The sequence below is a fragment of the Paramisgurnus dabryanus genome, chromosome 16 (genome assembly GCF_030506205.2).
Source record: "Paramisgurnus dabryanus chromosome 16, PD_genome_1.1, whole genome shotgun sequence".
In the NCBI taxonomy this organism is placed as follows: Eukaryota; Metazoa; Chordata; class Actinopteri; order Cypriniformes; family Cobitidae; genus Paramisgurnus; species Paramisgurnus dabryanus.
In genome coordinates this window covers 8,893,195-8,911,042 of record NC_133352.1, presented here as the reverse complement: position 1 = coordinate 8,911,042, position 17,848 = coordinate 8,893,195, and the positions used below count along the sequence as shown (strand labels likewise).

The 17,848-nt window shown below is 36.6% G+C and overlaps 1 protein-coding gene across 6 annotated transcripts in view; it reads right to left on the bottom strand.

Annotated features, from left to right (window-relative positions):
• The window catches only part of gria3b (glutamate receptor, ionotropic, AMPA 3b), a 176,893-nt gene that overhangs the window by 66,669 nt on the left and 92,376 nt on the right, over positions 1–17,848 (bottom strand). For all 6 annotated transcript variants that reach the window (XR_010532422.2, XM_065268127.2, XM_065268125.2 and 3 more), the window contains exon 5: positions 139–192. Coding sequence is in view for 5 of the 6 variants with exons in the window: in XM_065268127.2 (XP_065124199.1) it covers positions 139–192 (54 nt within the window). In the remaining variant the exon portion in view is untranslated. The remainder of the gene's footprint in view (positions 1–138; positions 193–17,848) is intronic.

The following is a 17,848-nucleotide window of genomic DNA, read 5'->3' as shown; positions in this document are numbered from 1 at the left end:
CACATACCCAAAGTTGGTAACAACACTCCAGGGGTTAAAAGTTTGTCTATATTTGACCCAACTATGGGTTGAAACAACCAAGTGTATTTTCTGTACAGTCCTGCTTTATGAAAGAGATTGAAAAGTGTTGCGACTCACCAGATTGGCAATAATATAATGGTATCCTCGACTGTTCTTCCCAAGTGTCACAACCTACAGGAAAAAGAATCCATAACAGTTTACCATCCATGTAAAAGAGGCACAGGGGTATTACAGCGTCTCTCAGGTGAGCTCTTTCTTCAATTGCACTGTTTTAAGTTGACACAATGACAAACATGTTGAGAACTGATGGATGTGTGCTCGTGTACACACTTGTTGAGAGTATTGCTGCATGACTTACAATAAGGCACATGGACAAAACCTTCATATCTCTGCCTTGCTGAACCCATATTCACCACAAAACCATTTAGGGACGGTTTCCCGGACATGGCTTACCCTCGTCCAAGACTAAAATGCATATTTGATCTGCCTTAATTTAAAAGCACCTTGCACTGACTTATCTAAGTGACATTGTTTGTGTCAAGATGCACACCAGTATTTGTGTTTTTTGTAAGGTTTGTTTGTAAAAACGACTTAAATGTCCTAATATAACTAAGGCCTAGTCCTGGATTAATCTACAGTAAACCCTGTCCGGGAAACTGCCCCTTAGTGTTTGACGTAGATGGGCCAGCAGTTTGTCAATAACCCTGTGATCTTTGTCATACTGCTTAGTGCTTACACACCACAGCCAAAACACCACAACATCTCCACAACTCATCATGCATGTTAGATGAATAAAAGAATGCAAAATTTACAAATTACTATTATTATTATTATTATTATTATTTTTATCTGTACGTCAGAGGCACACAAGTTTGAGTGGGTGGTAGATTTTGTGCATTAGACAGGGGAAATAATCATTATAGACTGTATTTACTAACTTAATTGCTTCAAGTTCAAATGGAAAAATGTTATCAGTCAAATATTTGTAAATGTTTATTTATCATAGTAAGTGCCTGCTTAAAATTACAGTATCTGTCTCTTAGCGAATCAAATAAAACCATTCAGAGTAATTCATATTTATGAGCTGGACTAACACTGCCCCTGCTTTAATAGTTATTCTGGTGCAACTTTACCAAACAAGAGAGGAATAGATTTTGCTATAGGCTGCCATTTTTATAAAGATTTAAAAAATAAAAAATAAAAATGCCAATCTTTCCTCCTTTGGGCCAAAGTTGTATGTATAATACACAGGAGAGATGGGGAAACAAGAAGTAGATGGCGAAAATGAAATACAACGGATATTTTCCATATTTAAATTTAGTGGCAGTGTTTCTAGTTTTTTTTTGCATTAATGTAGACCCTCCAGATCATGTTTGTTGGTTGAACTTTCATTCCATACACTGTATGCACATTTTCAGGTATCATTTCAGATATGGTTTTATAATTTTGGGAAACATGATGTTTCTTTAGTTTTCTCATTAAAGGAGGCATATCATGCTAAATCCACTTTTTTAGCTCTTAAATGCATTTTGTTGTATATTTGTATTGTTTAGAAGTACATAAAAGTTGAAATTAGTCTCTTCAGGTGCTTTGTTGATATCTTTATATTCTGTTTTGGTCATATTTTCCAACCGGTTCTGATTTTTCTATTATCTATTACGTTTTTTGAACAATTACGTCACAGTATTTGCAGCGGAACTGACAAATAAGGACATCGACTCACTGCCCAACACTACGAGCAATCCGCCATTTTCAATTTCTCGCTGCGATATTGTAGTCCAAGCTCAAGGATGCAGAAGTTACGAGAGAGTAAATCAAAATGTTCGGTTGTTGAACATGTGCCTGGTTGAGTTTTATTTTTAACGGAAATGTCATTTTTTAGTGCGCGAAGCACTTCAAGGATAACTATTTCACCAACCTCCACCAGTATAAAGTAGGATTTGCCGATAGACTTCGTCTGATTGAGGGGTCAATTACTTCTATCTTTGGAGACGACGAGCAGAGCACTTCGGTAAGCTGTAAATAACTTTAAAAACAGTAAAGTACACGGTTGTCATGGTTTAGCAGTGCTGTTTCTCAATCCGAAGGCTGCAGCCTGCGGATGTCGCATGTGGTCATCAACCCGGGATTAAGTTATAGCATATTACAACAACTTACAATTAACTAAGAATAATAGTCAACTTTATAATTGTTAATATTCTGAAATAAGACAGCCGGCATTAACACACCATTGCGATACCTCCATATGAAGACGTTGTTCTGCAGGTTCGTCGTCTTCATTTTCATCTCGCTCCATTTCCGACTCTGGCGCGAACATATAAGGCTGGATGGACAAGTCTTCCGTTGTTGACATTTTGTGAATAACGAGTGAATAAATAGTTTCTGTGCCGCTAGATAATCGTATCTCTGCTATAAAACTACAAATATGGCCGAACGGGGTGGAGTTTAACCGAGTGTCACCTCTGCAACCTGGAGAGGGGGCAGGGTATGACGTGCATTTAAAAAGACAGTACCAAAACGAGTTGCTCTCAGGCTATGTTTACATTAATGCGTTTATCCTTTAAAACGCGTTACTTTTGCTACGTTTACGCCTTTCATCTACACTACATCACCGTTTTCGACCCTCATAAACGGATTCGTTCGCAAACGCTGAAGACCCCGTTTTAGTTTGAGAACTCAGACGTTGCTCTGAGTGTAAATGAACATAGACGGAGTCTTATGTAAACGAACAGCTGATGTTAACGTGACAGCGCATCATTTTCAAAGTAAAAATTATTTTATTCATGTAAATGTTGGTTTGTTACGGAGGTTTTGCCAAAAATAGTAAACATCTACCAACCAGCTATTATAAACGCTATATCGGATAGTTTGAACATGTATCCTTATAGATAATGTCTGTTTTATATGAATGTTTGAGTATTGTTGGGTTTAATGTGTTTATGTTTTGTTTAAATGTAGTTAGCTTATGAAAGATAGACTGTAATTTTAAATGCCATATAGGCGTTGCAAAGGCCAATATGAAGGGAGAATTGTAATGGGTCAGACATTATTTTCCAGTTTAATGTAAGTTTTGTTTGCTACTTTAAAATGAATTTCGTTTCAGATAATTTGTCTCTTAATTTTAATCGATGTTTTGTTGATAAGTTTTGTGAATATAAATTAATAAAAACAATAAACTCAACGTCATTAATATAATGCTCGTTTAGGCGCTTGGCTTTTAGCTATTTGTGTGTTGCTAGCGGAGGACGTGCACGGACCTCGCACACTTTTAAAAATTAATTCAAAAAGCATTTCTGGTAAAGGCTAAAGCAATACTTCACCTCTTACTATGTTTGATTGAAGTTTGAATTTGCTGATTTATTTTTGCTTCAAGTTCGCTACTGTTCAGTACTGTTCACTTGAATGCTTTCTTTTTAAATCATAAAGACCTTTCTGTTTAGTTATAAAATAAAAATTAACCTATTAATCATATTAATATGTTGTAGGGGGGAGCTAGAACAGTATAAGTGTTTATGTTTTGTTTAAATTTAGTTAGCTTACGAAAGATAGACTGTAATTTTAAATGCCATATAGGCGTTGTAAAGGCTAATATGAAGGGAGAATTGTAATGGGTCAGAAATTATTTTCCAGTTTAATGTAAGTTTTGTTTGCTACTTTAAAATGAATTTCGTTTCAGATAATTTGTCTCTTAATTTGAATCGATGTTTTGTTGATAAGTTTTGTGAATATAAATTAATAAAAACAATAAACTCATCGTCATTAATATATAATGCTCTTTTAGGCGTTGCGCTTTTAGCTATTTGTGTGTTGCTAGCGGAGGACGTGCACGGACCTCGCACACTTTTAAAAATTATAAATTTATGCAATAAGCATTTCGTAGGCTAAATTAATACTTCACCTCTTACTATGTTTGATTGAAGTTTGCATTTGCTAAAATTTATTTTTTGCTTCAAGTTCGCTACTGTTTAGTACTGTTCACTTGAATTCTTTCTTTTTAAATCATAAAGACCTTTCTGTTTAGTTATAAAATAAAAATTAACCTATTAATCATATTAATATGTTGTAGGGGGTAGATAGAACAGTACAAGACTTTCCCAAACACATTTTTATAGGTTAAAAAATAGTGTCTGTTGTAGTGGCCGGCAAAGGATCTAGCTATGAATTTTTGTCAATATCGCACACCCCTAGGCTGCGTAAACGTGCAGGTAAGCTATTATTAGAGTAATAAGTTATTTTACATTTTTATGCGCATGCCCAGTTACATGATTGGTCATGTTTCATGCGTTTATGGTGGTGTATAGTGTGGATGGAGATTCTTTTTAAAATGCCAGTATAAACGAGGATCGTTTTCATTTTAAAATGCCGTTTTAAAACGCAAATGCTCTAATGTAAACATGGCCTCAGATGCACATCAGAAAAGGGGTAGAAAGGGGGCCTGTGGGGCTATAATAATGAGGAATTCAGACCCAAGCATTGCAGTTTCGCTTTATATAGACCACAAATAGATGATTTATATGTAAAAAGGACAGATTTAAAAGCATGATATGTCTGCTTTAACCCTTGTGTGGTGTTCGGGTCTGTGGGACCCGTTTTCGATGTTTACTGAAAGAAAAATTATGCAATTAATTGTTGTTTCAACCTCAGATTCATTGGCCTTGGCTCATTTTCTATAAAGAACATAAAAATAAACAACTTTATAATTACTGTACACTGTACACCCCCCCTACACATTTATATTACATATGTGGTGTTCGGGTCCACTGGACCCGGGGTTAATAAAAGTGTAAAAAATGAATGTTCTATGTAACTTCACTTTGTTTTTCTCCTACCTGGGACTCCTGTGAGTGCATGAGTGTGTTTGTATATATGTCTGTACATATGTGATGGATGCATGTCAGAGTTTTGTCATTTTGCTCTTGCTGTAATGCCGCAAGGATACAACATGTAATATATCATGCATGAACATTTGTCTGTACCTACTGTCCCAAACACTTTACCTTCTGTCTAACAGGAACCATTCTGCATTTTACCATTATCTCCCTTACAAAAAAAATTCATAGTTTTATTGTAGTGAAAGAGTAGTAATCATGGTTTTTGGTATATTGATTGCCATTTGTAAAACCATGGGTTTACCACAAAACCTATGGTGTGTGTGTGTGTGTGTGTGTGTACCTGGTATTTATTACGTTGTGGGGACCAAATGTCCCACAAAGATGTGTGTGAGCATGAGTGTGTGAGAGAGTGAATAATAGAGAAAGTAAAATATTATCCATGTATTTTCATCATTCTAAGTTGTGGCCAATAGCAACACATTTTACTGCAATGTGTTCACATCAGATGTACACAATATGTGTGTATAAAATGCAAGAAATGCATAAGCAACACAACTACACAGTAAAAATTTGCTTCTTATGTGTTGTGTTGGCTGGCATGAACAGGTTATGTGTTCAGTGTGGATGATGTCTTATGATACAGCATCTGTTCAGATGGGGCCTGTGCTGTGTAGACTTGACACAAATGTGTACAATTTCAAAAAGTTAAAAGAATTAAACATCAACAGTGATGAACAACTTTGTTTCATTTAAACTTATTTAAGATTAACATGTTTTCCCCTCAATATCTGGATCAGAATAGAATTTTCTTCTTTTCTTTCATATTATCACAAAAACGAATGGCACTTTAGTTCATTAATAGTCCTCTACCAGTGGTAAATGACAAATATTAACCATAAATTCTGTCTATGTTACTTGCAATAAGGCTAAAGTAAACATCTGTCAACAATATTACATGAATTTGTATGACTGCATTGGTTTAAGATACTAATAATGCTCTGGGTCCACTAGACCCACAAACATCGTCTAAGTAACAAATATATGAACACCACACAAGGGTTAAGAAATTATAACTGTGGTAATGAGTAAGGATGTCACGATTTCGAAATTAAGTCACAACCTCGAACTTCGAAATAAAAAAATGGGATAATCGATGCTGACACCCACATGTCACGTCCGATCGGCTTGCCAAGCGGGGAAAAAACCTCTCAGAGGTGCCTTTAAAAACATCGGTCCAGCGGAACGCAATTTATATTTAAAACACGAGGGATGTATTGCTACAACTCCTTGAAATGCATATCATAAACAGGATTACTTCCTAGTGATCTGACTTCAGACAGCACAGCTCTCTGCATTTGCGCGAGAGTGAGAGAGCCACCAAGATGCAGCGGGTTATATTTTAAACAAAAGGGATAGTTTGCCTCAGCTCGCATGAAACGCATAAAACTGAACAAATACGTAATGATAAGTACTACTTTTGTTTAGACTTCGGACAGATGCTAGAGCGCGTGCACGTGAGACAGAGAGAAGCGCAGCTGCTTATGACGCGCTGGATTTATTTCAGATGCTAAGAGTCCAAGACACGTGCATTAAGTCCATGTGCATGCAAGAAAGAATCCACTCTCTACAAGCCCTCTTGCGTAAAGTGAAGCCCACAAACCCTCATGCGAGGAAAAGCACACAATGTGCATGTTAATGTGAAACTATAATAATAATAATAATAATAATAATAATAATCAGGGCTTGACATTAACACCCACCAACCGGCCAAATGCGGGTAGATTTCGGCTGTGGCGGGTAAGACGGCCAATCCCACTAGCCACTTTGGCAAGTTGAATATAATTTTTTAATTGTAGTTTTCTTAAAAGTTATGCGAAATGATAAACAATGCGCAATGCGACACTGGAAACTACAACTCCCATGAGCACTCTGCACCCAGTGCAACGCACAGAGACCGTTTGTTGAGACACGTGCGCAATCAGCGGAGCATTTCGGACCAAAGCGTCACCTTTCAGAGAGCGCGCTAGAGCTGTTGGATTTGCGAATGCACATGAGGACGCAGTCTGAGCGCATACACACTTCGGGAAACCCGCCAGCTGAGAGGTTCATGCATCATTTTAATGTAGGCTACTTTGGGCAACAATAATGCCCTCTCAACATGTGTCATTAAAAGTCTTAAATCACTTTTAACAGAAACCACGATCAAGCATATAAAATACAATCTGCATAAACAAGTTGACAGTAAAATTCATGTACATGTCTTGACAGTAGGCTATTTACTGCTGTTGTTAAAAAATATTTAAAGTGATTGTGTTTATCTTTTCAGTTAATCTTCTAAACCCCTGCTCCACTTTTAATATATTCATTCAAAATCTATTTGCACCTAAGTATATGATATGATCTATACTGATATACCTGGTATATACCAGCTAATAAATGTTGACTTAATTTGGGTGGTCAAACGCATTTGAAATTCAATATGCATCTAATTTAGCTAAACCAAGTAAATTTGCTCAAATTAAAGTCAATCTAGGATGCCAAAGTCAAGTTTCATCATATAAAATGTATTTTACCAGCAACAAAATTTTGGCCAGTGAAAATGCTGAGTGGCTAGTAACTTTGGTAAACAACCAGCCACTTTGGCTGGTGAGCAAAAAAGTTAATGTCAAGCCCTGATAATAATAATAAATAAATAAAATTTTGTCTTTCAAAATCGAGAATCGAATCGAAACGTGACCTTAGTAGGGTTGTAACGGTATGAGATTTCCACGGTATGATAATCGTCTCAGAAACTATCACGGTTTCGCGGTTTGCAGGTATTAAACACTTATTATTATTATTATTATTATTATTATCATCATTAGCTACAAAGACCCTTCAATTAATAAAAAAACAGATAGGGGATTTCGGTTGAATATATGGTTTATTATATTAAACTTATTTGGAAAAAAATACAATTTCGAAAAAAGTAAACTTTGATTTTTTAATCTTTTTTTGATTCTTTTAATTTTATTCTTTAAAATAAAATAATAAAATACTCATTGAAATTCTCTCAGAGCTGGTCTGGATATATTCATTTTTTTGCAGCCACTCTTCGTCCACATTTCTTGCAAACCGGATATCCATATTCAAGGACAACCCCGCGTTCATTTTTCGTATACCCAAAGTATTCCCATACTGTAGATTTTAACTTTTTTTCTGGTGGGGGATAGAGGATAGAATTTGTAGTCTCTGACATTTTCTCTGCTGTACATAAACAAGTGGAGTCTAGCAGTCATGCCGAATGAAGTTGCATGTGCGTAGTAGCGCAGGTGAGATCTGCTTTATTTTTTTCCAAAACCGTGTAGAAGCAAATGTTTACGGTATGATAATCGTAAAAGTTAATATCAAGGTATACCGCCATAACGGTATACCGTTACAACACTAGACCTTAGAATCGAAAATGTAATCAAATCGAGGATTTGGAAATTCGAGACACCCCTAGTAATGAGTTGTGATCAAATTTGAGCAAATTTTGTTGATTTCTGCCTTTTAATGCATAAATGAAGAAGAATATCTGTCCATCTCCCCATGCTGATGTGTTTATTTTATCAAATCGCTGGAGGCAATACCACACTGTACATTCAGATCATCACATGAAGAAACAGGAATGATTCAACACTACAGAGTTTCTGAGCAGAAGAGTAAATGAGCATAATATCACACCCAATAGACTCACTGAAGAGTTCACCCAAATGTAAAAGTTCATCTCTAATGTCCTTGACTCTTGGCTCTTATGAAGGTGTTTGGCAGCGAGAATGTCTGTACTGTCCCAAAAACTACTGCTGCTGGCACCTCACACCTGACTGAGACCTGGCTGAAGAATTGAACTTCACAGCCTGTGAACCAGCAGGACAACTCCACAACCTTAATCTGAACACAGTCAGGGCCTAATGACATTACTCCAAAACACAACAACACCATGCAACACAGCACAACAACACCATGCTTGAGGTTACCACTCGATGGAAAGAATTAATCATTGCACCAATTTGCAATGTCTATTCTTACAAAAAGCTATATTAACTTGAGGAAAAACATCTTGGTAACACTTGTTTCCAGTTAAAGTAACCAGATTTATTGACATACATATACAACACATAAAATATATGCTCACATACGCAAAATATTTTAAGATACTACAAAATATGCTAAATTTGAATATATGACACATTCATGTCAGCAATATGGATACAAATCCTAGACTGTTAACGTGAAAATGTATTTTCTCAGGCTCATGTTTGCGCATACATTTAAAGGGAGAGTTCGGCCAAAAATGATATTAAACCCATGATTTACTCACCCCCAAGCTGTCCGAGTTGCATATGTCCATCTTTTTCAGACAAACACATTTTCGGATATTTTAGAAAATGTTTTAGATCTTTCAGTTGATTAAATGTAATGTTACGGGGTCCACCCATAGTCCACGACCTTCAAGTCCAAAAAAAGTGTGTCCATCCTTCACAAAATAAATCCAAACGGCTCCAGGATGATAAACAAAGGTCTTCTGAGGGTAATCCACGCGGTGTTGTTGTAGAAATATCCATATTTAAAACTTTATTAACGTAAATAAATACCTTCCGGTAGCGCCGCCATCTTAGTCGCGTCCGCATTCAGGATGAGAGCTTACGCAGCCTACGGAGGCTACTCTGCTGCTGCTCTGTGCCCCCGCTAGGGATGCTCATATCAGTTAATTTTCCCGACCGACAACCGTAGCTTCTAAACCGAACATTAACCGTTAACTGATAAGATTTTAATATGAAATTGTCATTGAGTAAAAATACAGTTGACGGTTGTCTGTGAACTAGTAAAAACAAAACATTTAATTTGAACGTGCAAACAGCAGCGACAGATCAACAACAGAACCAGGATTCATACATTATTAGATATTCACGCAACATTACCTTATTAAAAAGCACGCGATCGGTCCAGTAGATTAATATCCAAAGGACAGATTGTCTCCGTTTCATCTACCACAGTGGTCATTTCTAAAGCAGGACGCTTTTCAGAAAGTTTTGGTTTTGCGTCGTCTTTGGTTTTACGTTGTGCAAACAGCAGCCACCGATCAAAAACAGAACCAGGATTCATACATTATCAGATATTCACGCAACATACCTTGTTAAAAAGCACGCGATCGGTCCAGTGGATTAATATCCAAATGGCAGATTGTCTCCGTTTCATCTACCACAGTGGTCATTTCTAAAGCAGGACGCTTTTCAGAAAGTTTTGATTTTGCGTCGTCTTTCTCCGTTTGTCCAAAAAGAGCTAGATGTTTATGGTTAGGGTCAGAGGCCATCAGCGAACGTCTGTCCGGATGTGCGCAGACGGACCGCGTCATCTTGCGCGGACACGCGCGCGTCTCCGTTCAGCTTCCAAACACGCATACAAATGATTTCTCATACAAATGATTACTTTATCAGACCGTCAGGGCAGCAATCATTTGTGTCATTTACAGGACATTCACAAATTAAAGATAGAAAAGTGGCGAAATGTCTGTCGGCTCATGGCGACACACACCATGTATTAACAAATATTTTTTATTTTAACTGATAATGTTAATCGGTCATAATTTCTTACCTTCGGTTAACGGTTAAACGGTCAATGTGAACATCCCTAGCCCCCGCCCTCTGAATTTGTCATACGTCACTAAGAAAAGTGCGTACACTACGCTAATACTCTCTGCTGAATACAGAGGAATCTAAGATGGTGGCGCTACCGGAAGGTATTTATTTACGTTAATAAAGTTTTAAATATGGATATTTCCCTCAGAAGACCTTTGTTTATCATCCTGGAGCCGTTTGGATTTATTTTGTGAAGGATGGACACACTTTTTTTGGACTTGAAGGTCGTGGACTATGGGTGGACCCCGTAACATTACATTTAATCAACTGAAAGATCTAAAACATTTTCTAAAATCCGAAAATGTGTTTGTCTGAAAAATGATGGACATATGCAACTCGGACAGCTTGGGGGTGAGTAAATCATGGGTTTAATATCATTTTTGGCCGAACTATCCCTTTACTAATAAATCCAACCATTCTGTTGGATACCAAGCTAAAGTAAAAAAAGGTTTAATTTCTCACTGCTTGAATCTTTCCATATAATACAGAACTGAAGGTGGCCTGATCTATGAATGGCATTATGGGATTGGATTAGAGTTGTGCTTATGGTTAATGTGAGTAAGTACCCGAATCTTCTTCCACTTACTTTGTAATCCTCCTCTACCCGCTGCCACATTGATCCCACCTCCAGCCCTGCTACCTTTGTGTTTGCCAGCCAGAAAGCGATTTTGTGACCTTGAGGGAAGTATTCACCCCTTTGTGATGGGCAATAACAGACCGGAGTGACCCCATCCTCACCCATTGCCAGAAACTATTCACACAGCTGTGATGGAGAGAGGCAGACGCGTTGCCAAGCTATGAAAGCTACAGCAATGCATTCCTTCCAAAGGTTCGGACTTAAGACTGCTGGGTCATTGATGTTAAGCCCTGACCTTTATCTGAAACACAGCCAACCTGGGATTACACGTTCAACGACTCATGTGCAATAACAGAATAAACAGTTCAATTGTCTTAGGAAACGAATGTTAAATGGCATGGCAGGGATGAAGTAATTGCTCTTCCCTGCAGCGAGGGGACAGAGGACAGCTTTTGGAGGAAAACCAAGAATATGGTCTTAAAGAGTCTCATGGAGAACAGCATCATGGTGACTCTGTATGGGAATCAGAAATCAGGAAGGAGCTTTATTGCCAAAAGTGCTTTTTGTTGGAAGAAGTTTTTATCACAGCCGTCCAAGTACAACTTCAAGACCTACAGTATAAAGAGCTGTAGGGATAACTTCACACTGGTTCTCTTGGCAAAAAGTCAATGGGATATTTTCCAAAAAAAAGCACCACGGTGGCTAAACTATTATCACCACCAAGCTTCCAAAAAAACTCTTTCAAACTTTATTACATTTCATTATATGTTCACTGACAGGAAAATACTTAACACCGCCTACTGCACATGTGGTTACTTAGGATTTAGCGGGTTTAGGTGAGGGCAAATTCGTTGATTTATTTTAGAGCTGTCAAAATTAATAACGAATTACCGTAAATTCATTTTGACAGCACTAATATTATTAACGTGTGATTGACGCAATGCACATTTTCTGTTTGACCCTAGGCCTAGCACGTTATTGGATAAATTGAGACGTAGCCTTAGACAGTAAGTACTGTAGCCATCAAATGTCTAAAATGATCTTTATTTGTAAGTTTTCTGAGAGGTGTATCGTCCTAAATGCTTAATCTAATACAACGATGCATTTCCGTCCACATGCGCATCTGAGATTTTAAACATGCAGGAATTAGAAAATAAAGTGCATGACTTGCTTGATTGTAAAATACTTACAAAGTTCGGGACCTGATTGATGTTTAAATAATACAAAAACGATCTTCCTCGCGCTGACTGACACATCAAAAGCATGCACACATTCGCGCGGCCCTGATATATGCACACATTATCCTGCTTGAAGTAGCAATCATAGGATGGGTACATGGTGGTCATAAAGGGATTGACATGGTCAGAAACAATGCTCAGGTAGGCCATGGCATTTAAACGATGCCCAATTGGAACTAAGCAGCCTAAAGTGTGCCAAGAAAACATCCCCCACACCATTACACCACCACCACCAGCCTGCACAGTGGTAACAAGGCATGATGGATCCATGTTTCCATTCTGTTTACGCCAAATTCTGACTCTACCGTCTGAATGTCTCAACAGAAATCGAGACTCATCAAACCAGGCAACATTTTTCCAGTCTTCAACTGTCCAATTTTGGTGAGCTCTTGCAAATTGTAGCCTCTTTTTCCTATTTGTAGTGGACATGAGTGGTAACCTGTGGGGTTTTCTGCTGTTGTAGCCCATCCGCCTCAAGGTTGTGCGTGTTGTGGCTTCTAAAATGCTTTGCTGCATACCTCGGCTGTAAAGAGTGGTTACAAACCCTAGAAATGGTTGTGTGTGAAAATCCCAGTAACTGAGCAGATTGTGAAATACTCAGACCGGCCCGTCTGGCACCAACAACCTACCACGCTCAAATTTGCTTAAATCACCTTTCTTTCCCATTCTGACATTCAATTTGGAGTTCAGGAGACTGTCTTGATCAGGACCACACCCCTAAATGCATTGAAGCAACTGCCATGTGATTGGTTGATTAGATAATTGCATTAATGAGAAATTGAACAGAGAAACAAGTTTTTTTTTTATCTATAATGTATTGGTGTACATGAGAAAATGCCAAGTGTATACAATGTAGGAGCATTCACGTAAGATCACTGAAAGTTGTCAGATTCATTTTCTGCTTTGAAAATTAAACATCTAATTAGTTAAAATTCCACGTGTTGGAAGCATTGCATTTACATTATTTATAAGTCGATAAAAACCTTACACAGGCGTCACATTGTCTCAGAAGTAAAATTTTATATGTACCGCTTACTGCCTCCTTTGAAAGCATCCAAACCTAGGACCAACAAGAATTGCAGACTAAAGTCACTAAGCCTTAAATTGATAGATTTTAAACTTGACAGCTCTAATATCAAGCTAGTGCTATCTCGCAAGCAAAGGTTCTTCATGCCGATTTCCATTTGAAACCCAAATTATTCAGACACAGAAGTCATTTGGGGCTTTTTGTTATCTTATCCAAGGCATAGATACTGCTTAGGTTACAAAAAACCTGCTAGATCATCAATTCCTCTTCCAACACTTACCTTATGGCAAGACCAATCAATAAGCGTTCTTCAAAACTCATTGAGGATTGAGGCTGGGGGTGGACAAATGACTCCCAATGCTTTCTAGAAGCGCACTCGAACACTAAGTTATCTTCATTCTCCTCCCTCAGGCTAGCATTTACGTGGGCAGGACCAGAATGTAGAGTGGTCCTGAGGGAACAGATTCTAATGAACAGACAGGAGCATCTGTACCTCCACGTTCCTCTTCACCGCGCTCAATCTAAACCTCTGTTAGCTGAACACATCTGCCTCATTTCCACAAGAAAAATAACTACATTCATTTACTTATGTAAACTCGTTTGAGTATCATCTTTCTGAAAAATGTGTTGTTTGGGGTAAAATGGGTTTCTTATCTTATCACTATAGTTGCATCAGCCTCTTTTGGCAAGACAGTGCAAAACTTATTTTGAAGTTAGTGGCTTAATAAATACGCCTACCCAGAAACTATAATAATACATCTAATAATGGCAGCCAAACGCTACTCTGAAAATAATACAAATATCATAACAACACAATTAAGGAGCACCCAATAGACACATACCCACACACAACTCTATATATTACAGTTATTGTGTAAAGAAACAAACATGTCATATAACAATATAGGAACATATTGCCACATCAACACGTCAAGAATAATCACCTATCCAAAACATTGGGTTTTTCTTTTATCATTCATTACGTTGTTGGCTTAAACAAGTATTCAGACGAATGCATCTCTTTTCTTTTCACCTGGTTACAAGTCAAATGATGATGACTAAAATTCAAATTATGCCAAGAAGAAACACGTTTCTGTATTCTTTAAACTCATCTCAGATCCAGCCAATAAGATTTGACAAATAGTAAGTAAATAGGATTCACCTACTGTATAACTCCACCTAACACCACTTAACCTCATGGTGTGATTATTTTGTGATTTAGGCAATACTGCCATTAAACTTGATCTCATGTAAACGCAATACTTTGATCAAAATTATATTTTATTATATATTTTATATTCATATGGGGTCATACACCTGCAGTGATGTGCAGATTCACAAACATGACATTGAGAAGTTTTCCCATTTAACTCCTCAGTTGCAGCAGCATTGCAATCACATTTCTACTCTATGTTCACACTGGCACTGATATGTCCATAAATAGGTGTTTTGTATTTGTATAGGTTTATTTATTTGTCCTGTCTGTGTATTTGGTTATGTGAATAATAATATAATTCTTATTGAATTATCCAAATACAATCTTCCTGTGGTTAAGTTCTATTCTGTTTAACAGAAATGATGACATTAATGGTGCACATGTAAACACACACTCTCAAAAAAGACTGGGATGTTTTTAACCAATGCTGGGTACATAATGGACAAAACACGTGTTGGGTTTAAAATGACCCAATGTTAGGTTGTTATTATGCAACCATGGGTTATAAGGAACCCAGCAGTTGGGTGAAAAAACCCCAGCAATGGGTCAATTTCAACGCAGCGGGGTATTCTGTCCAATATTTACCCAACATGGGTCAAAAATAGCCCAGACATTTTTACAGTGCAGTCATTGTGCTTTTTGATGTGACAACCCCCCATTGTTTTCTTTGGTTTGGAGAGGTCAGAGTTGTTGGAAATATATTAGACAGCATGGGGTGACCTTCAAAAAAAAAAAACAACTCTATCTGTGACATCCAACTAACAATGGGTTTCATATTCCCTGCTCTCAAATTAATCAAAACACTCAAACCTGTAACTAGAGATGAGCAGCAGAGACAATATTTGTATCTGTATTCTGATAAAACCGGAAGTGGACAGAGGGCCCCTTACGAAAAGAAAAAAAAATATTTACCAATATATTACTTGAAATATATTGCAATATATTATTTTACTTTCCATTCTCCAATATATTATATATTGGCAATACATGGAATAATATATTGATAGTACATATATTCTATATATGTGTAATATATTGCAATATATCAAAGCATATCAAGACAAACTATTACATGTAAAAAATATAGTGCTCTTTTTGGTCTTGATTGCGATATATTTTGTATCATATATACATGTATGCATATATTTCAATATATTGGAAAATATAAATATTAAATCCCATATATGGGAATATGTTGCCAAATATATTACATGATATTTTCCAATATACTGCAATATATATTATATTCGTAAGGGGGGATATATATATAAGTGGTTACCTGTGAATAGACATAACTTATAAAAACTAGTTGAAGTTGGTTAACTTAATTTTTTAAGTTAAAGTACTGTAGCATAAAAATATATGTTAATTTGACAAAAATGTTGCATTTATTTTACAGTGTAAATGGAAAATATGATGGATGAAATAAAATGTATTATGTATATATTAATCATTAATTTATGTATTTAGGAAACATTTACATGTGTATATATACGTATTTATATTTTTATATATTCTATATGATATATAAATTAAAAAATTCTGAAATGAATATATGTATGTGTGTTTGGTTAAATATACAAAATACTTACACACAATACACACACATATATTATGCAAAAAAAGCCTTTTATTTTGTATGCGGTTAATCGCGATTAATCTTTTCCCAGCACGAATGTATGTTTATCATGTTATGAATGTTGCGATGTTGAATTCAGTTATAATATATTGAGAAGGTCAAGTAACCAACAAGAAGATCACAACACATCTCAATTCTCACAAAGATGCCTTCTCTATCCTCGCTTCCCTTCGAGTTCGTTCTTTCAAGGTTCTTAAAGTAAAAAGTAACTTAAAGTAAATTTATATAATTACGATGTAATTTTTTTAATCTGTTTTACACAGAAACTGTGATGGATCATGAGAGATGACTAAATATAGTTTTATGGTCATTTGGTGTTTTGAGTATCACAAGAATACATTCTTAGAAATATTGTTTATTAACTTTCAAGGCTAAACATTGGGGTGAGTAATTAAAATATAAATTATTGAATTATAACAAACAAATACACCTCAGATATATTATGACAGCTGCATATGGGCTAGCATGAGAAATAATTGGGAAGGGGATCATCATACATTTGATGAAAAATTTGATGACAAAAAAAAATCTGGACAAAACAAACTGTTTTCTCTTTCGTCTCTTGCTATCCTCTTTTGGTTTCTGATTTCGGCTGTGTACGTGTTGTCAGCTGTCATCTGATGCGTGTAATGAGTCAAAAGGTTTGGAATAAACATCTTAACGGTGCACACAATTATTCTCGGCAACATCAAGGACAATGAATGTCATGATAGCTGCTTTTTACATGTGTGAATAGACCTTTTAAACACCAAAATAAGTGCAGGCGTCTACTGGGCACCAGATCAAACACTAGCAGTGACTGAAATTGTATATTTTTCCTATTATTCAGAAGTGTTTGTTATTAGTTTCAAAGGCATTATCCGTACTTTTTGAATAACGTATTTGGCTTCGGGCACATCCTGTTACATAGGTTCTAAAAGTGAACATTTTAAGAATTTCTCATCATCCATGTTTTTCTTGCTAAAGACTGGAGAGTCAGATACTGACCTATTAATCAATAGTCCTCCTGACTCTGTGATCATTTCTACTCCCCTGTTTGACCTGGAAGATGACCCAGTCAATGATGTCCTGTCCCTGCTGAATTCACAGACCTTCTAAAATATCTGCTTTACTGGGAAGGGTTTAAGAATAACACCACATGGAGCATGTAGACTAACTGCTGCTATCAAAGCTGAAGTTTTGTCTCCTGCTGAACTGCGGCCAGTAAGAAAAAAATCCACACACAATTTCTGTTGCTAAAGAAACTGTATGGCTTTAGGTGAAAGTGTCTACAAAAACGAACGAATGAATGCTTTACATTTAATCAGACTGCTGTCCAGGAGAAACACTTTCCCTTCTTTTCCTTTGTTTGTTGTCTCATATTAAACTATCAGCGATGCTCTGTTGTGTTTGTGTGGTCATATTCAGGATTCCTGCAGTTAAAGAGGAACTGTTCAAAATGGGCATATCTAATGTATCACAAATAAAAACACAATATATTGTGGATTATTCTTTGTGTATTTTCATTTATGATTTTTACTCCTTACTGTGCTCGGCTGACAGTTCCTGAATCCTTTTGATTTGTCTCCCACATTGTGACTGCTGCTATGCACAGTTAAACCTCTAATCCCATTAGATTGTTAAACTGACAGGTTAACA